This window comes from Aotus nancymaae, unplaced genomic scaffold (assembly GCF_030222135.1).
Source record: "Aotus nancymaae isolate 86718 unplaced genomic scaffold, 86718_ANA_hifiasm-v0.15.2.pri h1tg000058l, whole genome shotgun sequence".
NCBI classification, from domain to species: Eukaryota; Metazoa; Chordata; class Mammalia; order Primates; family Aotidae; genus Aotus; species Aotus nancymaae.
The window spans coordinates 20,992,969-21,018,828 of NW_026988472.1; the positions used below are offsets into that span (position 1 = coordinate 20,992,969).

General features: G+C 40.5%; 1 protein-coding gene across 1 annotated transcript in view; it reads right to left on the reverse strand.

The window, feature by feature from the left end:
* The window catches only part of OTC (ornithine transcarbamylase), a 71,340-nt gene extending 48,277 nt beyond the window's left edge, over positions 1-23,063 (reverse strand). Inside the window, exons 1-4 of the mRNA XM_012448119.2 lie at positions 23,044-23,063; positions 22,192-22,347; positions 10,231-10,369; positions 7,703-7,784 (exon numbers count right to left, since the gene is read on the reverse strand). Of these exons, the coding sequence (XP_012303542.1) occupies positions 7,703-7,784; positions 10,231-10,369; positions 22,192-22,268 (298 nt within the window). The 5' untranslated portion in view covers positions 22,269-22,347; positions 23,044-23,063. The remainder of the gene's footprint in view (positions 1-7,702; positions 7,785-10,230; positions 10,370-22,191; positions 22,348-23,043) is intronic.
* Positions 23,064-25,860: the final 2,797 nt, after the last annotated feature.

Here is a 25,860-nt window from a genome sequence, read left to right on the forward strand (position 1 = left end):
CACACTGGAAGCCACTCCCCTTGCCTACTCAAAGACATTGCTCTAGCAGTTCCTCATTTTTTCCCTTATGTCACCAACATCTTGAATGTGCTGTTCTCATTTTTTCACTCATTATTAAAAAACAAATACAGATTTGCTCTTGGTCCTAATTTCACTGACAAGTATTCCTTTCATTATTTGCTCTCGTTTGCAGCAAAGCTCCTTGTTCTTCTTTCTCTTTCTAGTTCCTCTCTTCTCATTTCCATCAAATCTATAAGGCTGGCCAGGTGCGGTGGCTCACGCCTGTAATCCTAGCACTTTGGGAGGCCGAGGTGGGTGGATCACCTGAGGTCAGGAGTTCAAGACCAGCCTGGCCATCATGGTGAAACCCCATCTTTAAAAAAAAAAAATCTATGAGGCTTTGTCCCCTACCACTGCTGCACCAAAACTCCTCTCACCAAACTTATCAGTGATCTTCATGTTGCTACATCTAGTGGCCACTTCTGAGTCCTCTTTCTTCTTTTCTTAGCAGTATTTAACCAAGTTGATCTTCATTTTCTACTTGATAAACTTTCTTCACACAGTGTCCAGGACATCACACCTGTTTGCCTTTGCATCTACCGTGGTATTTGCTCCTTCTCAATCACCATTGTTGGTTCCTTCTATTTTTCTTGACTTCTTAATGTTGGTGTGCCCCAGGACCAGCCCTTGGTTCTCTTCTCTCATCCCTCAATCTATACTTACTCTCTTTATAATTGTATCCAGTCCGATGGCCTTAGATATCATCTATATGCTGGTGACACGCAAATATCTCTAGTCAAGATTTCACTTCCAAGTTCCAGACTCATATCCATCTGCTTTTTTAACATCTTTGTTTATATGTCTAATAGGCACTTCAAACTCAATATATCTAAGACTGAATTCCCAACCTTCCCCTTTCCATTTGTTCCATCAGCAGCCTTCACATTTGCTCAGGCAGAAATCTTAAAGTCATCCTTGACATCTCTCTCTTACCCAATACATCGATAATCTTGTCTCTCCCTTCAAAACATATCTAGAATCCGTTCCTATTACCCTCTCCACTGCTGCCACCATGGCCCCAGCTTCTATAAATAATAGCTATCTATTGACAGGCTTCATTACTTCTACCTTGTTTTCACCCTGGGCCCCCTCACAATCTATTCCACAGTCTATGCTCAGTCAGAGGGATCCTTTAAAATGCAATTAGATCATATCCCTCCTTTGTTCAAGATCATCCAACGATTTCCCATTTCACTCAGAATAAAAGCCAATGTCCCAATAATGGTGCACTTGTTTTCCCTCCATTCCAGGCACATTCTTCTCCTTGCTGAGAGTACTTATCATCTTCAAACATACTGTATCATCCACTTATTTATTATGTCTGTTGTTTATTGTCTGTGTACCCACTGGAATGTAAGCCCCATGAAGGCATGGATTTTCCTCTGTTTTGTCTACTGAGGTATCACCCGCAAGCATCTAGAATAAAACCTAGTAAATAGTAAGTGCTTAATGAATACTCATTGAATGAATAAAGGAGGAATTTTGACTCTGAAGAAAGGACCCATTCTTCTTACTTGTGAACAGCCCCTCATTTTGTTAACAGAAAGAATAGAAATCTCTATTATCTATGAAGCAACATAATGAAGTTTAATGGTGATTATAATCACTAATCACTCTTGAGTACTTAATTTCTTTATAAACAGACAACATCACCTAAACAAATATAAATACTGCACATTCATCAAAAAATTATTTATTGTGCACCTACTAAGTGCCTAGTACAGGTCTGAGTACCATTGAGGGTTGAGGACTATGGAGGAAAATTTCAAACAAAGTTTCAGACCTCCTGGTAGGTCTGTTCCAAGTTACACTCTTTCTTTGATGAGAAGTCATTTTGCTATAGCAACTCAAGATTAGTCTGTTACCCTCTGTTACCCTTCCACTTCCCTGTTTGTGCTATCCAGAAGATCCTGCCTGGCGTGGTGGCTCATGCCTGTAATCCCAGTACTTTGGGAAGCCAAAGTGGGGGGATCATTTGAGATCAGAATTTTGAGACTAGCCTGGCCAACATGGTCAAACCCCGTCTATACTAAAAATACAAAACTTAGCTGGTTATGGTGGTGTGCACCTGTAATCCCAGCTACTCGGGAGGCTGAGGCAGGAGAATCACTTGAACCCAGGAGATGGAGGCTACAGTGAGCCGAGATTGCACCATTGCACTCCAGCCTGAATGACAAGAGCGAAACAACGTCTCAAAAAAAAAAAAAAAAGAAGATCCATATGATGCCTGGACTTATGAGACAGGGGTAGGAAGAAGTGTAACAGAAAGTGTGTACAAGCAGGAGCCAAAGACTTCAGCAGTTCATGGAAGAGATTAAATGGGGAGGAAATACTGCCTCTGAGAAGAAATTGCCTTTGCAATTTTTGTCACAGAGCAAAAAAAGCCTCAGACCTCAGCCCAAAAGCACAAGCCAAGAATTTGTGAGTTTACCAGGTCTGTATGGCAATACGTGCTTATGAAGAGCATCAGAGGTTTTGAGAAGCCACTAGAAGCTGCCATTGCCAAGAAGAAGAGGACAGAGAGAGGATTTCCACTCTTTATCCAGAGAAGCGTGCTTTTACCTGTTTCATTTGTTTATGCTTTCATATAAGCTATTTTTGAACAAAAGGTTTCTTCTGTTAATTTCTTAATTTCTGTTTGGGAAAATAAAAGTAAATCTTATTTTGCTCTTTCACTTCCCCATATATTCCTGCCTGCTTTGGAAAAGAGGATGTAAATAGAATTCATTCATTGGAAATATGAGGGATCCGAGAACCCTTACTGGTAGAACTAAGGCAGTTATTTACCTCTCTGTGTTTGGCTTTTATAACTGCAGAATAGTATCACAATTTTTATATGGGCATCTTTGTACAGATGACAATTTTGAAACAGCTGTTAAAAGACCAGCTTCTACTTCACCTTGAAAGTGAAATACCAATGTTAAATAATGAAAAGAACCATCTCTTAGAATGCCTTTTGCATTTTTATCAGCTACTGCATTTACAGAGATTAATAAATGTATCTGTCTATCTACTCAATTAATTTTCTATAAAAGAATATAATCATTGTTAGACACATAGGAGAATTGTCTGGTTTTCCAGGCAGGCACACACAAAGAGTGGATGAGGCATGAATGATCTACAACTACACACAGCTACACTGATACATCTCACAGTGTTGAGCAAACGAAGTCAGACACAAAAGAGCGTATGCTGAATGATCCCATTTATATAAAGTTCAAAAACAGGCAAAACGAATCTGTGATGTTACCCTTGGGTGGAGGATGAGTAGTGACCGGAAGGAAATACAAGGTAGTGGGGAGCTTCTGGGTGCTACTACCATTCTGTTTCTCTGTCTGGGTGTTAGTTACGATGGTTTGTTCACTGTAAGAATTCATTGAACCATTCACTTAATAATTTGTGCACTTTGTGTGTTACACTTTAACAAACATGTTACATAAACAATTACTATGGTAAGAGTTGGATGGAGAATTTGATTCTGTCTCCTGAGATAAGTAGAAATATGAATGTAGCTCTGAAACTCAGGCTTGGAACAGAATCGCCAAGGACTGTCCTATGAGGGTCATCTCAGGGGCTGGCACAGATTTGAGGCAGTAACAGTTATAACTGCACCTATTTTAATTCTAGGCACCAAAGTAACAGGTGGTACTTGTTGAAAAATTGTACCAAAGGACAATTGTTAAGATGCACAGACACACAACAGGAATGTTTGTCATGATTTTGATTGGGGTTTACTGTTTCTGTAAACAATTAAGGCAGCTACTCACTCTGAGTGATTCTCCTATTTTTGAGATTGACAGGATGCCATATGCAATTATTGAGTATAATGACAAATGCTCCATGAACTATAAGTTTTAACAGTCATACATTCCTTTTTTTTTTTTTTTTTTTTTTTTGAGACGGAGTTTCGCTCTCGTTACCCAGGCTGGAGTGCAATGGCGTGATCTCGGCTCACCGCAACCTCCGCTTCCTGGGTTCAGGCAATTCTCCTGCCTCAGCCTCCTGAGTAGCTGGGATTACAGGCACGCGCCACCATGCCCAGCTAATTTTTTTGTATTAGTAGAGATGGGGTTTCACAATGTTGACCAGGATGGTCTCGATCTCTCGACCTCGTGATCCACCCGCCTCGGCCTCCCAAAGTGCTGGGATTACAGGCTTGAGCCACCGCGCCCGGCCCACAGTCATACATTCCTTGCTTCATGTATTTGTTGTTATTATTTCTGATTTGGGGCAGGTTTCTAAGGACTTCTTTATAGAAAAACCATCATTTAACAAAACGCTTAATGCCACCTGTAGAAACAATTTTACTAGAATAAAATGTGAAATTACATGCCATATAATTAAATTAAATCAACAGATATCATTTATTAAATTAGATATTTAAAAATATATATTTAAGGCCAGGCTTGGTGGCTCATGCTTGGAATCCCAGCACTTTAGGAGGCTGAGGCGGGTGGATCATGAGGTCAGGAGTTTGAGATCAGCCTGTCCAATATGGTGAAACTCTGTTTCTACTAAAAAATACAAAAATTAGCCAGGCATGGTTGTGCACGCCTGTAGTCCCAGCTGCTTGGGAGGCTGAGGCAGGAGAATCGCTTGAACCTGGGAAGCAGAAGTTGCAGTGAGCTGAGATTATGCCACTGCACTCCAGCCTGGGTGACAGAGTGAGACTCCATCTCAAATATATTTAGATAGTATAATAGCTTCCAGCTATTAAATATATATAATAGATGGAGTCTATATAATAGCTTCCAGCCGGGCGTGGTAGCTCACATCTGTAATCCCAGCAGTTTGGGAGGTCGAGGTGGGTGGATCACAAGGGAGGTCAGGAGTTTGAAACCAGCCTGGCCAAGATGGTGAAACGCTGTCTCTACTAAAAATACAAAAATTAGCTAGGCATGGTGGCGCACGCCTGTAATCCCAGCTACTCAGGAGGCTGAGGCAGAGGTTGCAGTGAGCTGAGATCGCACCACTGCACTCTAGCCTGAGCAACAGAGCAAGAATCCATCTCAATGATGGTAATAATAATAATAGCTTCTAATTCTGGGTCTGCCATTATTAGCTATGCACCTTTGAGCCATTTGCTGGCCCCATTTCAACCTGTTTTCCTCAACAGTCTTCTCTCACAGAAGTGTCATGAGGATTAAGTGAGATAACACACATAATTAATGTAGAACACCTGGCACAGAGTCTGCATCCAAAACCTTATTAAATTGTCACTCTCGTTTTTATTAATAGATTAACTACCACATTATTGTAAATGGTGAAACCGACCATTTATTCAGAAATATTCTAGTTTCAAACATAACATTTGAACAGGGAAAAGTCATAGAAATGCCATGCAAACCACCATGGCTTGTGTGTACCTATGTAACAATCCTGCAAGATCTGCACATGTACCCCAGAACTTAAAGTACAATAAAAAATAAAAAGAAATGCCATGAACTCAGCAAAACTCCTTTTTAAAAAACTTAAAATTGAGAAATCTCTATGTATCAATCAATTATTTTGGTGAGTTCAAAAAAGACCACTTCTCTTAAGTACTAATAGTAAAAACAAGCAAACAAAAAAGATACAAGATAAAATAAAATAGTATCTACCCAACTCATGGAAGACTAGTGTTGAAAGGGAGCAGAATTTGAGAATTACTGATTGGTGTATTCATTTTGTTCCCTACCATCTGTCAGATATCAACATGATCTCTTAGAGCAGCCAGCTTTAAAGAGCAAAATGTTCCTATTTGTTTTCTTCCTAGGGCTTTAAAGACTAACACCTTATGTATTTTCCCTGTTCCTCCTTCCTTCTCCCTAGGGGGAAGGAATGTGCATTAGTAAGAATAGTGGACTTGAGATGTGAATCTTGGTGCTGTTTGTATTAATTGAGTGAATTTGGCAAGTCGCTTAATCCCCCGTAACTTTTTTTTTATATCTATTTGGTAAGCTTCATTATTGATCATTCCAAGGTAAAAATTACATGTAATAGTTGTTTGCTTCTAAGCCCTAGAAAACTCTGATACTTATAAGGTAGAATAATATATTTGAAGTATCAACCAATGTGTTTTTGTTTGTGGTGCTTCCTCGTTGACCCTGTCTGATTGCTCATTTGGGCAGACATATTATTAATTCAAGTGAGGTCTGGTAAAGCAGAAATTCAGAGAAAGAAAAGAAGCAATTTGTGTCCTATGAGTTTCAAAGTGTCTGTTTTGAAATTGCAGAGATGATAGCTTGAGAAAAAAATTGATCCTTAACAGCCTAGAATTCTAGGCACAAAAACATAGATTTGGAAGAGTCCATGAATAGTCAGAGCCGTTTTTCCTCCTGCTTTACTTCCTGGCCTCCAGTACTGATAACTGAAAGGGGAAGAAGAGAAAAGAGAGAAGCAACAGAAATAAAAAATGATGGACCTTTGATGCTGTACCCTGCTGTGTGTTCCCCAGGCCAACTTCTGAAGGAGAGGGAGCATGCTGGAAACCTCCGATGAATTAGGAGAATCCCAGAACTGAGGACATCCTGTTTTGCTTTTAAGACAGACCTCTAGAAGGCAGTAAATGTTATAGAGCTCCCTGGCACTCAGCATAAGGAAGGAACAATAGAGTAGAGGCAGCCTTGTAGTACCTCTGTGCTTAATGTGTCTTGGAGAGCTGCTAAGAGGTTGAGAGAATGAAACCAAGAGATACATTGTTGTAATGGGGTCCTTGCCACACAACCATGAAATACTAGTCTCACAGACACCTTGAAGGTTGAGAAGAGCAGGGTTTATCGGGTGAAAAGAAACAAAAGGGAAACAGGGACTCTCAGCAGAGCAAGAGTCCTGTTAGTAGCCATCCTGCCTCTCAGATTGAATCCCAGGTTCCACCTCAGAACAGGTGAGGCTGGCTCTTCCCCGCTGCAAATGGTGTGAACTTCCCGAGGCTTCACCCCAGTGTGCACTCCTCCCAGTGTGCAGGCCAGTTGGAGGTGATCCAGTGACCCCTTTATACTTGGTTGTCTCAATAGCAAGCCTTTTAATCAGAGTGAAGCAAACCTTGCAGTAAATCGGAGACAGCCAAGATCCAATGGGAATATAGAAGTCCCAACAGACCCCAGCATGGACATTTGATGATGATGTCCTAATGACCGAGGACCAGATCCCCAAAGCCCTACAGGTCTTGACATTCAGATACTCTCCATGATTTAGCCATGGCTGTGGGGAAAGGGAGAGGAGACCCAAATGGACAAAATAAACCCTGAAACAACTGAGGATTGCCTAATACTGCAAACATTTAATTACCACCATCTAGCAGAATTGAGACACACAAGGAAATACTCTTTACATGCTAGAAAAATAGACGCATTTCTTACCCATGTGAGTTCAAGGCCTGAAAATGTGTGCCCACCTACGTTTCTTTTCTGAACATGAAGAGTTATATGGGACTTCTACTCAGTTCCTTATGGAATTCTTACTGATGAAACTAATTTTTCTGCTTATAGCTTTTATGACAACTGGAAAGCTCATTCACAGGCTTGCACTGCTGCTCCCAGTAAAAATGTTTTCTCTTTATGGTTGCTAGAGGCAGACAAATCCCTGCACTGGGTTACCCCTCCAAAGTCTTCACCCTCGATCCCCCTCTTCAACACAAGTGCGAATTTGGCAGAGGACTTACCTGTTTCTGTAGACAGTCTTGTTCGAGTACTTCTTTTTTCAAAAATCATGCCTAAGGACTTCCCTTGCAATAAAGGCAAATACTATAAATCAAGGACAGGAATAGAATTAAAATATATATAAATTATGTTTTAAAACCTATTCTTTACATTATTAGAAAATAAGTAATAACTACCCCCAAATAAGTGTTTAAAATATTGTTTAAAAATTGAATTTAGGCCAGGTGCGGTGGCGCATGCCTGTAATCCCAGCACTTTGGGAGGCTGAGGCAGGCAGATTACCTGAGGTCAGGAGTTTAAGACCAGTCTGGCCAACATGGCAAAAACCCGTTTCTACTAAAAATAAAAAATAAAAAAAAAATTAGCCGGTCATGGTGGCATGCGCCTGTAATCTCAGCTACTAGGGAGGTGGAAGCAAGAGAATCGCTTGAACCTGGGAGATGGAGGTTGCAGTTAGCTGAGATCGCGCCACTGCACTCCAGCCTGCACAACACAGCAAGATTCCGTCTCAAAAAAACAAAAAAGTGAATTTAAATTTTTTTTTTTTTTTTTAGACAGAGTCTCGCTCCTCCGTAGCCAGGCACCAGGCTGGAGTGCAGTGGTGCGATCTCGGCTCACTGCAACCTTCACCTCCCAGATTCAAGCAATTCTGCCTCAGCCTCCCGAGTAGCTGGGACTACAAGCGTGCGCCACCACGCCCAGCTAATTTTTGTTTTTTTAGTAGAGACGGGGTTTCACCATGTTGGCCAGGATGGTCTCAATCTCTTGACCTCGTGACTCTCCAGCCTCGGCCTCCCAAAGTGCCGGGATTACAGGTGGGAGCCACCGAGCTCGGCCTAAAATGTTTTTTTATATGCCATATAAATGGGGGAAGAGAACAGTAATTCCCACAGCTTATTGACATGTAATTAGAAAGTAGTATTAATTGCTCTGAGTTAAACATGTGAATTTGTTCCAAAGTATATTAATATTTTATCCTGGAACCACCTTCTTACTTAACTCCGTTGAAATCCCCATTCAATGGCAGATTAGTGCCCTAAAAAGAAAGAAAGAAAGAAAGAAAGAAAAGAAATCCCCATTCAGTTTTCAATGACCTTGAAGGTGTTTGGTTTGAAGGTCTTTTCTCAGCTAGGAAAATGCTACTCTGTTAAAACATGGGGCACTAAGACTTCCACCTAGGTCAATGATGAAGCCCTAGTGTTTTAGCTACACATTCATCATGCATCCTCATGGGGATACAAAGACTTGGCTTCTGGAAGTCATTTGAAAACAATCTGGAAAGTTTGAATGTGGGGTGGGGCGCTTCCTCCTTCCTCTTCTGTAGATGGGCTTCCCGATAGAATGAGTTCTGGAACAAAGAGATTTTTGCCAGCTAACCTCCCTCATCCACAAAGTTTCAAGATCATAGGCCTGGGCCTGGGGAATACTCTTCTCCTTATTTCAGGTGTTTTATAGGAACATCAACCCACAGCAGTTGCGGTCACTCCTGTCCTCAGTTTATTCTTAGGAGCTTGGAGAGTTAGCCAACTAGATAAAATCAAGGCCGTGTCAAACTTTCTCAACCTGAAACTAACTCTTTAAAAAGGCTTTTGAACAAGCTTGGAATACAAAAATGCTTTCACAATTAAGCAGTCTAAATGAAGCTACTGTATTAATTGAGTGTGTTTCAAACATAAATTGCTCAAAATGCAGAATAATGCTTATAGCTAAGACCCATATCCCATCTCTTCTCCTACCTGGATATCATTAATTGTTTCTTTGCTAATCTAAATGCTTTTTAAGACACTGTCGCATTATTGTGAATTTTTCAACATTATCCTAATGATCTTATATCTGATATGCATCCAAAATTAAAATTTTATGCTAGGAAAAAAATGATCTTCAATTTTGACTTTATAGAAAATACACAGAGAAAAGAAAAGGGATCTAAAAATAAAATCTTGGCCGGGCGTGGTGGCTCACGCCTGTAATCCCAGCACTTTGGGAGGCAAGGCAGGTGGATTACCTGTGGTCAGGAGTTCAAGACCAACCTGGCCAACATGGTGAAACCCCATATCCTCTAAAAATACAAAGAACAGCCGGGCGTGGTGGTGGGCGCCTGTAATCCCAACTACTCAGGAGGCTGAGGCAAGAGAATCACTTGAACCTGGGAGGCAGAGGTTGCAGTGAGCCGAGATTGCATCCCTGTACTCCAGCCTGGGTAACAGAGCAAGACTCCGTCTCAAAAAATAATAAATAAATAAATAAAAATAAAATCTTGTCAAACAAATGATTTCTTAGGTTTGATCCAGTTAATAATGAATTTCAGCATTCCACATGAAAAAAATGCAATGACATTGAATAACTGATTTTTACGCTTTTTTGTATGCCTGTATGCTCCATGATAATCAATTACCTTGACTGTGAGGTTTCATTATATAGCTACTGTTTAAGAATTTTAATGTATTTTCTTTTTCCTGTTTCTTTGGGAAGGTTGCCTTTAAAAAGGCTGACTGCTAGTAATGGAACATGGAAAGAAAATGTTACATACCTCTCCTTTCTGTTTTATCCTAAATTTCAAATCTGCTGATAGCCATAGCATATATTTAATTTCTTCTCCAGTAAAGTTTTTTAGAGTGAGAAGGTCACGGCCCTTCAGCTGTACTTTATTTTGTAGTGGTTGTCCACACCTATAAAAAAAATTAGAAAAGGAGAAATATGTATTTCAGAAAAAAGCCCATGTACTGTGGAGATTCATTGTTTTATTGTTAATAAAGCATTCTCTCTCTCTCTCTTTTTTTTTTTTTATTTGAGACAAGGTCTCACACTCTGTGGCCCAGGCTGGAGTACAGTGGCACAGTCTCAGCTCACTGTAGCCTCCGCCTCCCAGGTTAGAGCGATTTTCCTGCCTCAACCACCCAAGTAGCTGAAAACTACAGGCACATGCCACCACGCACAGCTAATTTTTGTATTTTTAGTAGAGACAGAGTTTCTCCATGGTGCCCAGGCTCGTCTTGAACTTGTGAGCTCAAGTTATCCCCTGCCTCGGCCTCTTGATAAAGCATTCTTGATAAAGCATAGCTAATGCTGTATCTTTTTATTCTTGATAAAGCTCAGCAAATCACATGTAACTTCATGTGTCTCTGCAAAGTGTTAATGCATTGAAATTTGATATGGCCATGGTTTATATTTTATACGTCCAGTATTTTGGATGTTCCAGAGAAAAAAAGAATTTGTGAAAACAGATTGAATTCTTATTTCCTTGAAATAGCCACATGCGTGGCTTTGTCACTTTCTAGTCATACAACCTAGGGCAATTTACTTATGCATTCTCCGGTTCTAAATTTCTCACCTAGAAAATAACTATAATCGTATCGAGTTATTGTGAAGATAAAATGATTTAATACATGTAAAGCAGACATTGTCTGGCATATAATAAGTATTCAATAACAGCAATTAGTATTATTAAAATCTTTAGACTGTACGAGCAGCATTTGTAAGGCACAAAATAAAATAATTTCATATTTTCCCCCTACTGCCCTTCAAATCTGTTCTCGGAGACTTGTTCTTTTTATCCCTGGATGAAAATCAATGGACCCTGTAGGTTTTCTACGTGTTTCTTTAAACATGGATCCATAATGTATGTTTTCTTTATTTATATGTGCTATTATACTAATAGATTATATATATAACAAAACAGAAACAAAAATAAAAATGTTAAAAGTTGAGACGAAGAAGAACAAAATATTTTATTTTATTTATTTATTTATTTATTTATTTTTGAGATGCAGTCTGGCTCTGTCGCCCAGGCTGGAGTGCAGTGGCATGATCTAGGCTCACTACAACCTCCACTTCCCACATTCAGGGCATTCTCCTGCCTCAGCCTCCTGAGTAGCTGGGATTACAGGCATGTGCCACCACGCCCAGCTATTGTTTGTATTTTTTGTAGAGATGGGTTTCGCCATGTTGGCCAGGCTGGTCTCAAACTCCTGACCTCAGGTGATCCACCCTCCTCAGCCTCCCAAAGTGCTGGGATTACAGGCGTAAGCCACCATGCCTGGCCAAGAACCAAATATTTTAAAAGTAAGTTTGTAGATGTACAAAGATACATTGCTAGCTAAAGAAGTTTCTAGACAGCCCTTCATTTTCTTCCTTCTACTGAAACCCTAGTAAAATGCTTACACAACTGTGCCCAAGATCTCCATCGTAGTCAGCAATTTGATAACTTTGGAAGTAAGGCATTTAGGCAGAAAATTTGTATTTACATACAAATTTTGGTTGTGTGTTTGCTTCTGATAATATTAATTAGTGATAATATTAAGCAACACTTGGAATATCAAGTGCTGATAATGTTAAGAAGTAAACACTGATTGATGTTCATGAATTTTTCAGGGTCAACTGGAATCTTCTGGGGATTATAAGACAGATTTGCATATGTGGCCTGAAATGAAGGCACAGCAGCTTAATCTTTCTCAATTCACAGTAAGGGCATATTTGAAAATATTTTTCTTCTGGAATAAGATCCAAGCAACATAAAATTACAGAAGATAAACCTTCTTGACTCCATGTCTTACAATAACACATTAATATTCCTTGGCTTAAGACTTCCTCTAATATTATTTTAAAAGGGGAAGAATACTTCGCTGGAAAACCCCACTCCCTCTATTTCAAGGAATTTGGGAAACAACACTATAGCCGTTGAACTCACATCCATCAACCACAGGAAAAACCACTCATGAGTTAATTTTGAGGCCTTAATTTTTGCCTTGAGTTCAAGCTCAGATTCCTGGTTATTTTGGAGCCCACAAAAGCTGAGTCTCCAAACTGATATACTTAAAGGATTCAATATTGTCCCCTGTTCTCAGCCTTTGCGGGATTTTGTTGCATCCTCTAACTTCTGAATGCTCACAAGACTACAGGCTTTCTTTTATTTTTTTTTTGAGACGGAGTTTCGCTCTTGTTACCCAGGCTGGAGTGCAATGGCGCGATCTCGGCTCACCGCAACCTCCGCCTCCTGGGTTCAGGCAATTCTCCTGCCTCAGCCTCCTGAGTAGCTGGGATTACAGGCACGCACCACCATGCCCAGCTAATTTTTTGTATTAGTAGAGACGGGGTTTCACCATGTTGACCAGGATGGTCTCGATCTCTTGACCTCGTGATCCACCCACCTCGGCCTCCCAAAGTGCTGGGATTACAGGCTTGAGCCACCGCGCCCGGCCACTACAGGCTTTCTTTAAGAGAATGTCATAGATCTTAAAATTGTGTTGTTCTTGTTGGATCTCCAAGAAGTAGAAGTGGAAATGAAAATTTTGCAAGGAACTAAACTTTTTCTCCCCAATTTCCATAAAAGGAAACAGGAAAGAGGAGGACCAACAATACATTTTGCTACTCCAGAAGCTCCAAATTCCAGTTCTTATTACCCCCAGTAGAAGACAGACTGGAGGAAATAACGAGCTTCTGGGGCTTCCTCAGATTTTGTCCTACACACTTAGAAGTTTCTCAGTTGGAAGTGGAATTAAGCTTGTGGTTAGGGTTAGGGTTAACGTTCCGCTCTGGGGGTTGCATTGTGAGATGCTGCTTTTTCTATTTCTCCACTGACAAAAAATTTGAATATGAAGATAGAAAAAACACACAAACATCCTGCTTGAACCTTTCCTTTTTGTCAAGGCCTTTGATTTTCAAATGCATATAGAACAGAAACTTTATTTCACTATTTTTCCCTTGGACTACAAGTGATCATAAAAATCTCTCTGTCTGACTCTAGGCTTTCCACGGCAGCAGCTGATAATGTTGCCCTCACTCTCGCTGCCCTTGGATCACATCTCCAATAAATCTTAGCAGATAAGCTTCCCCCACCCCAAAGTTTCCTTTTGCCCCTTTGTGTTTTTGTTTGCTAGTTGGTTTTGCAGTAAGGACCCTTAACATGAGATCTAGTCTCCTAACAAATTTTGAACTGCACAACACCGTATTGGTAACTATAGGCGCCTGTGTTGCACAGCAGATCTCTAGGATTTATTCATCTAGAATAATCAAAAGTTTATATCCATAGAAAACCTCTCCATTTCCCGCACTCCCAGCCTCTGATAACCACTATTGTCTAATGTTTTAAATTAGAATCTATGAGTTTGGATATTTTTGATCCTTATGTAAGTGAAATCATATAGTATTTGTCCTTCATGGCTTATTTCACTTAGCATAATGTCCTCCAAAGCTTTTTTTTTTTTTTTTAACACAGGCAGTTTTTAGTTTGCATGGTAGTGTGTGGGACTGTGAATAGCTATTAAATCTGACACCATGCAAAGTAAGCTTAATATATAGTGGGAAAATCATAATTGTCCTCTGACTTTTAAAAAATCGTCAAAACATTAAAAACTTTTATTGTCAGTTATAAATGTACAGGGAAGTGAAAAATAGTAAAACTGATGTATTTTTTAGTGCATTGTAATTTAAAACATTAAAAACATTGAGAATTAAAGTGCTTTATTTCCTTGTAAAAACTCTATCAAAAGTGATTTGTACAGTGCTTACCTTCTCATCAGAGAACTTATAATATAGAGCAAGCATCTTTTCTGTTTTCTTAAACTGTCATAATTTTTTCTAAGTTTGGATAAACTTTTAACATTTTCCTTTACACTTTCAATGAGGTGTAATATCTCTGAGAGTTCCTTTAATGTGAAGTGTTTTGCTGGTGTTACTTCCCCTGGGACATCTTCATCCTTTTTGTCACAACCACTTTCTGCAGTTATGTCAATAACTTTGTCTTCACTAAGTTCCTCTGGCTGTATATCTATAGCCTTTCAAACAGCAGCAGGGTAACAATTCTATAGTCAGCTGTTTTTTCAGAACTCAATTTACATTCAATTCAAATTTAACTTCCACTGCTATCGCATTTTCTTTTTTTTTGAAACAGAGTCTCCCTCAGTTGCCCAAGATGGAGCGCAGTGGCACAATCCTGGCTCACTGCAACCTCTTCTCCCGGGTTCGAGCGATTCTCCTGCCTAAGCCTCCAGAGTAGCTGGGATTACAGGTGTCTGCCACCACGCTTGGCTAATTTTTGTAGTTTTTAGTAGAGACAGGGTTTCGCCATGTTGACCAGAATGGTCTCGAACTCCTGACCTCAGGTGATCCACCTGCCTCAGCCTCCCAAAGTGCTGGGATTACAGGTGTGAGCCACCGCACCTGTCCATCTCTGCTGTACTTTCATGTGCTGCACTGTTATTATCCATTTTTGTAAAATGTCCATGGATATATCACTGTGAGAAAAGGAGGCTGCACAGCTATACTCTTTGCTATCTGTATGCAAACTGAATGACAGATGTACAGTGACCAATCACCAAGAGACTTTGAAAGAAGTGATATATTGGTCACTGATCATGATGTGCTGTGCATGTGTTATTTACATGTGGACTGAAGAGTTAGCAATGAAGTTTTTGCTTTATGAATTACTCACAATTAATACACTATGTTGAATGAAATTTGAACTGTTTGTAATGGCCTAGTGTTATTAACTAAACTGTGATAATTGAAATTCATGTACATTGGGATCTTGTAAAGGAAGGGCTGGCTGAACTCTAAAAGCTTTCCCATCACAGGACTTCTTGATATACCATTCCCTCTGTCCAGAACACTCTCTCCTCAGCTTTCAAAGCTGGCTCCTTCTCATTCTCAGGCTGTTAGCTTAAATATCACCTCCTATGAGATTCCTTCCCTAACTGTACTGTCTAAGTAGTCTTCACTTTACCTTCATTTTGTTCATAATACTTATAAAAATTTTAATATACATTTATGTGTCTACTTAATGCTTACTTTTATTCTTCTCACTGGATTATATATGATCGGGGCTTTCCTGTTTTATTCACTAATATATACCCAGTGCTTAGTACAGTGCTTGGAATATAGTAGGCATTCAATAAATATTACATATTACTTTATTTTTTTGAGACAGCATCTTGCTCTGTCACCCAGGCTGGAGTGCAGTGGTAAGATATCGGCTCACTGCAGCCACCTCCCAGTTTCAAGCGATTCTCCTGGCTCAGCCTCCCCAGTAGCTGGGACCACAGGCGTGTGCCACCATGCCAGGCTAATTTTTGTATTTTTAGTAGAGACGGGGTTTCACCATGTTGGTCAGGCTAGTCTCGAACTCCTGACCTCAAGTGATCTGCCTGCCTCAGCCTCCCAAATTACTGGGATTACAGACGTAAGCCACCATACCTGGCCTCAATAAATATTTCTTAAGTAAATGAATAAATGATAGTAGGTCTTTAGGGCAGAAGTAAATCAATTTGTGTAAGAAAAAATTCAGGCTGGGTGTGGTGGCTCACACCTGTAATCCCAGCACTTTGGGAGGCCAAAGCGAGTGAATCACTTGAGGTCAGGAGTTCTAGACCAGCCTGGCCAACATGGTGAAACCTCGTCTCTACTAAAAATACAAAAATTACCTGGGCATGGTGGCAGATGCCTGTAATCCCAGCTACTTGGGAGGCTGAGGCAGGAGAACCGCTTGAACTTGGGAGGCAGAGGTTGCGGTAAGCCAAGATCGTGCCATTGCACTCCAGCCTGGGCCACAGAGGGAGACTCCATCTCAGAAAAGAAATTGCACCACAGCTAGTGAGGGGTGTCATGCTGTTTATACCACTGAAAAATCATTAGAGTAGTCACCACCTTTCTCAATTCTATCCAGGAGGTGGGGCAGGAAATGTTAGCTTGGGAAAATGAGCTGTTTTTCATAGATAATCAAAAACTGACCAGGAAAATTTATCCCTGAAAGGAAAGCAAACACAATAGTCCCAGTTTAAATTCCTATCCTGTTTACTGTTTCCTCATAGACCTCCCCTTGGCTCCAAATGGAGCTGCCACACCTCTTTCCTAATCTACATAAAAATTAGAAGAGTTCCGCAATTTCACCACATTAAAACAGTTCTGACATAGGCCTCTCTTTTTTGTTTCTGGTCTGTATCAAGCATTTTCTTGCTTTTGGGTGATAAGCCTCGCTTGAATTAGCCAGGTAGGACTGATGCCCATCAATGGCTATTAAGTTCCCCTAGAGACCTCATTCCTCAATAAGAGACAGCCTGCTCTGGTTCACAAGCACCAGAACCAGGGCCAAATGCATTATCTGAGTCTCCTGTAAAATGCTTGCTTTTCTTGTACCAAAGCGTACAAGACGTAAATCAGAGTAAACAAGAAATCTCCTTGGTACACCAGACATAAACCACATCATTATTCTTCAGCCTGCACATAAGAGGGAGGATGTAATGTTGTGGGAAACAATGGGAAGCACGTACAAATATTCCATCAAAACTGTCACTGCAGTCTGGTCAGAGCCAGAGCCTTTGAAAAAGCCAAGACTAGTTCTTTACATTCATTTTATTCCTTGAAAAAATAATTACAGAGATTTCTTAACCCCACATCACTGAATGCTAAGAAGCCAAGCCAAGGTAATAAAAGATCCTTGTATTAACTTTACCCAAATATCTTCCTAGCTAGAAAATGGAAGAGTATTCGCTACTGGCAGAATGAAGCCTTTCATTGCTAGTGTCTGCATTTTCCAACTCTGGTAAACTGGGGGATGGGAGAGACTTGGATGTATTCCCTGGTATAATTGTATTTTATTGGAAGAGAAAATGCTTGATTTGAGTAAAATGTACTCAGTCAGAAACTGAATTTGCCAGAGTAGGAAAAAATTCAGTGTTAAATGATACTCTGATCCCCATGGACAATTTGAGATAAAGACTTTAACTTCTGGAAATGTAAGAGGGGGGCCAATGGGCCTATGGTTGAGATTTTTATGTTTCTTTAACCTTGCATTAATGCAAGAGCTAAGGCATATTTTCTTTTGTGTGTGTGTGTGTGTGTGTGTGTGTGTGTCTTTACTGAGATATTCTGGCTGTACCTAAAAAAAAATTATTAAGCAAAGGTAGATTGGCCAACTTGATCAATGTGAAGGAATCAAACTAATACAAGCAATGAAATGAAAAGACCAGTGGCTTTAAATATTTAAATTGTAGTCCTAGTTCAGTCCAGATTTAGGAATAAACAATGGCTTTGGGAAAGTTATCTGCCATCTCAAGCTTCAATTCTTCATCTGAAAATTTAAGAAACTGAACGAAATCAGCGATTCTGTGTGTCTATGTCTTCCCCCACACTCATGAAGTTTGTAAACTGGGGCCGTGTGAATTTTCAGTGGCCTAACTTTAATTCTATCCCCTTGTTTCCTTCTCAGAAAGGCATATTAGAATGCATGCAAGAGAAAGGAGATTTATTTTCACCCAAAAAAACCTTGCACTGATTCCACTGATGTGAAAAAAACTCACAAATTATTTCCAAATTTACTTACTTTCCTATGAATAATAATAATAATGTATTAATAAAAATTTACTTGAAACCCTCCTTACTGTTGCCACATATCCATATGTGATATAAATTTCTGATAGAGTCAGGAGGCATCCAAGGTTCCCCCAACCCCCAGCGAAACCCCATGGTCAAGCCTAAAACAGCCTGTAGGCTGAAAAACAGGACTGCTTGTCCTGGATGAGGCCCCCCCTTTCCCCCAACTCCCCCGACTGATTCTTTCTGAATAATGCACCTGGAAGGACAGGGTGGGGCTTCAGGGAGGTTCGCAGGTGGGGAGGAGCCGGGCCTCTCCTGTTCCTGTCATTCAGTCTGTGAGATGGTGGCTTGTTAACAGGAACCCCTCTGGCTTTGCTGAGTTTTTTACCTTTTCACCCAATAAATTCCGCTCCCCCTTGCCCTTCAAAGTGTCTGCGAGCCTAACCTTTCCTGGTTGTGTGACAAGAACATTATTATTGATCACTGAGTGACTAGTGGTTTCTAAGATACCTTAGATCATTAATATTCTAAAATTGTGAAACTTCCTATCTGAAAACTGAAGAATTCAGACGAAGGGTAGATTTCTGCAGACCTACTATTAAAGGTCTGGAAACCTGAAACTGTCAAAAATCAGTGGCTTCTTTTATCTAAGTTAAATTACTAAATATAAACCAGGAAACAAATTCCACTGTTGGCGAAGGAAAACATCATGACCCCATTCAATTTTTGGTGCCATCTCTTTTATGGTTTTCTGAAGTGAAGTGATTTTTTTTTTTTTTGAGACAGATTCTCGCTCTGTCACCCAGGCTGTAGTGCATTGGCGTGATCTCGGCTCACTGCAACGTCTGCCTCCCAAGTTCAAGCGATTCTTCTGCCTCAGCCTCCTGAGTAGCTGGGATTACAGATGTGTGCCACCAGGACCGGCTAATTTTTTTTATTTTTATTTTTAGTAGAGTTGCGGTTTCACCATGTTGGCCAGACCAGTCTTAAACTCCTGACTTCAGGAGACTTCCACCCACCTCAGCCTCCCAAAGTGCTGGGATTACAAGCGTAAGCCACCGCACTTGGCCGAGGTGATGATGTTTTTTAAAGTTTTGACTTTAAGTCAAAACATTCATATTAAGTTTCGATGTTGTGAATAATCAAAGTGCACTGTTTTCTCTCCTCTATGCGAGAACATGAATGTCTTATAACACATCAGCTGTATGTCCATGTGTGTATGGATGGGCATGTGTGAGAGATGAGGGGGGGAACATAATGAGTTATTTGAACCCTTATAGAGGTCTGGAATGAAATACCTGAAAACCAGTCACCTCTGGCTCCAATCCATAACCTCCACAGAATAGGGTGGCTTAGCTCAATATTCTCTGAAGAAATTTCTATTTGTGAGATGAAATTGAACTGCGCTTGCAAGAGTTTTTTTTTTAGTCGTTTCTTAAAAAGCTCTAAGTGGTTTCCCTAATAGACAACAAATCATAGGACATTCTCTATTATCCAAACATAGCAAGCCTTTAGAGCCTTGTTAATGACATGGAAAGTCTGTGAATTGGGTGTTTCAGCAGTCTTGGTTTCTGATTCTATTGATTTTGTTTAAAAAAATTAACTGACTAAAAGTGATTGATCGATGGGCTGTATGGATGGCTTCAGTCTCACTTAACCTATTATTTTATCATGTCCATGGCAATATGGCTGCTCACTTCAAAACTGTGATTCCTATTTTGTGGCACTATCAAACTCTAACCATATATTTCCTATTACTCTGGAGTAGTAAACTCACATGGTATGTTACTTAACAAGGGCTCTCCACCTTTCCCAAGAAATATGGGGGAAAAAAATAGTGTGAATCCCTGTGAAACACTGAAAATCAGAGTAAAAATATAGAACAGGCAGAGTTGAAAGGGAGTTTTTCTCTGTTACTGAGGGCTTTGTCAAAGGTTACAGGTCTTATTGGAGATGAGAAATTCTGAATTTATCTAGCCTACAGGTAGTGCAACTAACTAATACAGTAGGAAAGAAAAATACCTATGCTACGTGAGAATGCATGTTGAAATCATTTCAACATTATCTCATTTTTCAATAGAGATTCACGCTATTGAGTTTCAAACAACATGGGTGACTTGAGGCTTTCACATTTTCAAATAACACGTTTGGATTTGGGCTGATTTAGGCATACTTTTGCGCCAGCTCCCAATCACTGTACGAAATAGCTCACCAGGATTTTCAGAAATGTAGTCTGGCTCCTGGATATAGACAGTAGTGTATTAGTAAATACACACACACACACACACACACACACACACAAGCCCAACTCCTTGGAAGAGGTTTTACTTGCAATATTTAACTCGTAATAAGTATTTTAAAAATAATTATCACTGTAATTTTCAAAGAACAGTATAAGTTTAAGTTCCAGACTTTGGTTATTCATTCAGTTGGATCATTTCTTTTCTTTTCTTTCTTTTCTTTTTTTAAACACGGGGTTTCACCATGTTGGTCAGGCTGGTCTTGAACTCCCGACCTCAGGTGATCTGCCCGCCTTGGCCTCCAAAGTGCTTGGATTACAGGCATGAACCACCGCGCCCAGCCTGGATCTTTTCGACTCAGTGACGATGTCTTGTTAAAAACTATGGAATAAAATTTAATCATATTTTTATCTGACGTAACTCAGTGTAATGGAATACTAAAATAAATAATGAATGTTGGTCTGTCACTTTTAAGGTTTCATATACATTATCTCATTGGTTATCACTAGACTATGACTTCATGTAGCTGGAGTAAAGTGTATTTTTATTTTATTTACTAGTGTATCTCCAACTTCTTGATAGAACATGGCACAAGGTAGAAGTTCAATTATATGCTGAATGAATGATTGAACCACCCTGTAATGTAGGCAGAACAGGTATTAACCTTTTTTCCATTTTATAGGTGAAACAACATTGCAGAAAAGTTTAGTGACTTGTTCAAGGTTGTATAGCCAGCAAGGGTGGTGGTAAGCCTTGAACCTAGTTCTTTAGACTTTTCTTCACATTGTTATCTAGTCCAACTGGCACTAATTGGTAAGCCCCATAATCATAAGAGAAGTGAAACAATTTCAATTGAATATTTGAGCTGTTTAAGAAATAAAAATTACATTTCCTCCCAAAATAAAATAAGAGAAGGCATTATTCCATAGCTCTGAGGTCTCACCTATAGACCTCAGAGCCAGAATGACATCTTAAATGATATTATAAATTAAGCCCATAATACTTAGATATTAGGCTCTCTTCTGAGAGCCTTATATTCACTAAAGAAGTAGTGCCAATGGTGGAGTCCAGAGAACCTAGAACTGTCATATGGTCCAGAGAAGGGATACCCAGGGCCACTGTCACAGGTCCACTTTCTAACAATAGAAGGAAACTTCAGACCAAAAGCTTCTTCCTTAAGAAAGTCAGGGAGGTTGTTTTAGGTTATAAAGAAGCTCTGTGGAAATTCTGATTATTCACAAGAAACTGTTCTAGAAGCCTTCTGGTAGTGATATCGCCACCTGATGCCCTTGCTTACTCAGCTAACTCATGTCCCCTGTTCCCTTCCCCTTCTCTTTCCCCTTCCCGCTGACACACTACATGCCATCTTCAACAACATGTGCAATGGTTGTAAACAGGATGTAAACTTTTATAATGAATTCTTTGGAGACAGCCTGCTTTGCACATGCCAGCAAAAATTTCAGGGATGGTTTTCAAACTCGTATTTTGTTTAAAAATATCATTATCCCCATCACATATAAGGCTTCTTTGCAGCAGCTTTGTCTGTATTTATTAGTTGCTATTTGGAGTCTGTTTTTTCAAAGGAACTGATTAGTCTCAACACCCTAGAGTGAAATATCGTTTTCTAGCAAGCCGAAATGCAAGCTGAAGGCCTTGTGTAAATTACTTCCCCTAATTTCCTTCAGCTACTTGCTTGTTTAGAATGTACACAAAAGGAAGATGTCAAGAACGTTTAGTCTGTTATACCTGCCATGGGTGGCTTCCCCTACAGCACACGATGAAATCTGATTACAGAACAACTGAGAAATGAAAGCTCCGCTGGAATTAGAGGCAACTGTCTCAAATAAGAGTTAAGCAGAGTGTGGCACCACACTCTGCAGAAAGAGGCCTTACTGCATCACCACAGGTCCTAAATCAAACACAGATCTCTGACCATCACTTACCGAAAATTTCGAACCACGAAGTTGTGACCATTTCTAAAAGCTGCATTGTTCAACAGGATCCTCAGATTAAACAGCATCTTCTTTTAACAGTGAAAAGGATGATTCTATGCTCTTGAAAACTCCACAGCAAGTTAGCCAGCGGAGGCCACCTAAAAACTAAGAAATGTGTTCAGTTGCAGTGAGGGAGCAAAGGTAATATCACCCTTCAGCTTCCTTATCAAAGTCCCCTGGTTAGAGATACCACAGAGCAGAGTGCAGGAGCATTTGAATTTTATGCCAAGCTCCACTACTGTGTATTTTTGTAGAAGAAATCCTGACTCTTTTAGTGCCCAGCCTCCTCATTTTTCATAATATATTTATACTGTCACATGCATGTACAAAGTAAATTTACAAGTACTCATTGAGCATATGATATATGCAAGGCACTGCAGTACTGGCTGCTGTGAAGGTACGTAGAAGTAACTCATTTAGAAAATGCAAATTAGCACTGCAAAAACAGCCTTAAGTAGTACTATTCTCATTTATTTCACTTTTCTACTTCTAATTGCCAGTCTTTCCACAAAAACAAATAGAAAGTAGTCCTCTGGAAGCTATTTTGGGGGTGCGAGAAGATAGAGAAGGTATAGTAAAAATATCTCAGTCCTGGAGCTCCCCTTGTGCCTTGCCCATAAGTCTTCTATAAAGAAAGAGTTGCTGGCTGGGGGCTGTGGCTGACACCTATAATCCCAGCACTTTGGGAGACCGAGGCAGGTGGATCACTTGAGCCCAGGAGTTGGACACAAGCCTGACCAACATGGTGAAACCCTGTCTCTACTAAAAATACAAAAATTAGCCTAGCCTGGTGATGTATACCTGTAATCCCAGCTACTCGGGAAGCTGAGGCATGAGAATCGCTTGAACTCGGGAGACGGAGGTTGCAATGAGCCAAGATTGCACCATTGTACTGCAGCCTGGGAGATACAGACAAAGGAAAGGGGGAGGGGAGGGGAGGGGAGGGGAGGGGAGGGGAGGGGAGGGGAGGGGAGGGGAGGGGAGGGGAGGGGGAGGGGAGATAGTTGCCTGTTGATTCTAGCAGGAGCCCACAGTAGAAGTGGGAAGTGAGAATGCCATATGCTCCTCCCCTTGCAGCCTATTCAGATCACTAAGGGGCTGTCTGCAACCTCACATTTATTCGCTTATCCTCAGTTATAAATCATATGATTCAAACTATTCTGTTTCAGATACTGGGCTACACTGAAGTTTCAGAGAGAGAAGATGACATCACCTTTGCAGAGTTCACAGTTAAAGGTGGTATGATTTGTAAACAAATATCCATAGTACAAGCCTATAGGAGAGGTCCAGACAAAATTGTCTGGCTTCAGAGAAGAGGGAGAGCTCTAAGGTAGGAAGGGTAGGAGGAAGGAGAGGAGGGGCAGGGGTAGGGCCGCCTCTTCTGGTCAATTTATATGACTTTAGCAAACCCAGATAAATATTTGCTAGAAGTTTGTAGAATACCAAAAAGTGTTATTTAATAACCAAATATGGCTACCTCAGGAGCCAAGATGTTTGTGATGTCATAATACTAGTAGATAAATAAATATTGACACCATTTCCTTCCACTTACAGAGAATAACGTGAGATGAAGTGAGGGGAAAGACTGACATTTCCAAACTTCTGTCAAATCTTCCGTCCTGGAAAGAATATTCCAGGCAGAAGCAACTGCTTGCAAAGTCACAGAGATGAGAAGGGAGAGAGTGAATTTGAAAACATAATAAAGCATCTTTGAAGAGGCAAACAAGGCCACTTGTTGAATAGGTTTCAGAGAGCAAAACTATTCCATGGAGCCTGAGGGAGAAGAACCCAAACCACATGCTAATATGAAGTCCATAGCTTTACCCCATATCTTCACTGAACTGTGCTAGCTGTACACACAACTCATAATGGTGATGCTTGGAAAGAAATCAAGAAGTGTCTGCAGTTCCATGCTAGAGAGTACAGTCAGCATTTTCAAAATGCCAAAGCAACTCACAAACCCTCCCAACACTACAGAGGCAGGAGCTCAAAGCCAGAGGGAACTAAGAAAAAGTTAAGATACCAGTAATTCCCAGAGAAATTGGAAAAGGGAGCTGCACCACAGTGGAATGAAGTGAAAGCAACTTCACTGAATCTCAAAAGGGAGGACATCTCAATGGACTTGTAATCCTAGCTACTCGGGAGGCTGAGGCATGAGAATCACTTGAACCCAGGAGACGGAGGTTGCAGTGAGCCAAGATTGCACCACTGTTGAGGGGTAGATTTCAACTATCCAACTTCTGCTGATTGTGTCATATGTGGAGTCTGTTTTACTTTACAGGCTTTGATGTTCATCCTCAGAATTCATCCAAGGGCTCTTGTTAACCCCATGATCCCTCTAATTCAATTTTAACTTCCTTGTTTGGCTACCAATCTAGTTATCTTTGTTCACCTAGCCTATCCATCCATTTTTCTCTGCCACCATCAACAATTGTGCAGCCATCATAAGCCAATTCTCTGTGCCATGTGGGTTCTGAGAGATAGAGTGATAAACAGGAGTGATGAGTTCCTTCCCATATAGAGTTCACCATTTGGAATGACTCCAGAATACAATTTCTGTCTCTGTTCTCCGACCCCAAACATCTTAACCAGGGGGAGGGGCTTGTTACCTGCTCCCTTGCTTCAAGCCACAGGAGACCTCCAGCTTGACTTGACCCTCATCCAACTTCTGTCATCAGGGGATGGGGATTAGATGGGGTTCCTGAAAAGGTGGCACTGATTTTTGATGAATTGCAAGAATCAGAAAATAGTCAAAACTGGAGGGAGCTACAAAGGATATTGTAGCAAAAAAGGCAACCTGTGAGTAGACTCAAAGAAAGGAACAAATAGAGTGTGTAGGGTAACAACAAATGATAAGTAACTGGAAAAATACACCCATCATTGACCATTGAAATGAAGCCCCAACACCACCAACCATACTATGAAGACAAAAAACCATGAGCGTCTGTGTCCTGTTCATATCCCTTTGGCATTCTGTCTTCCCCTACATACCTGCCACTGTTAATGCAAACACCCACTGCTATCTTGTTGAGGATAAACTTCTCATATTCCTCACTCTTCATGTGGGTGGCTTAGTCCATTTTGTGTTGCTGTAACAGAATACCACAGACTGGGGTAATTTATAAAGAAAAGTTGATTTGGCTCACAGTTCTGGAGGCTGGGAAGTCCAAGAGCATGGTTCTGGCATCTGCAGAGGGCCTTTGTGCATTGTCATCCCATGGCAGAAGGTAGAAGGGCAAGAGAGGGTGAGAGCGAGAGACAGAGATGGTTGAAATTGCTTTTGTAACAACCTATTCTCTCGATAACAAAACCCACTCCCGTGATAACCACATTAATCTATTAATGAGGACAGGGCCTTCATGTTCTAAACATCTCTTAACAGTCCCACCTCTTACTACCATCACAATGCCACTTATATTTCAACATAAGCTTTTCAGGTGACATTCAAACCATAGCAGTGGCAACTATGAGGCATATTTTACATGCTCCCCAAAACGTCCCCAGTCCAATTGAAACTTAATTGCCCACAGTAATAACCTGCTCATCAATCTACCCTGTATTAGCCACCTTCCCTTCCCTGTCTCATTTCCCTCACTACCCTACCAGTGCTTCCTGGGA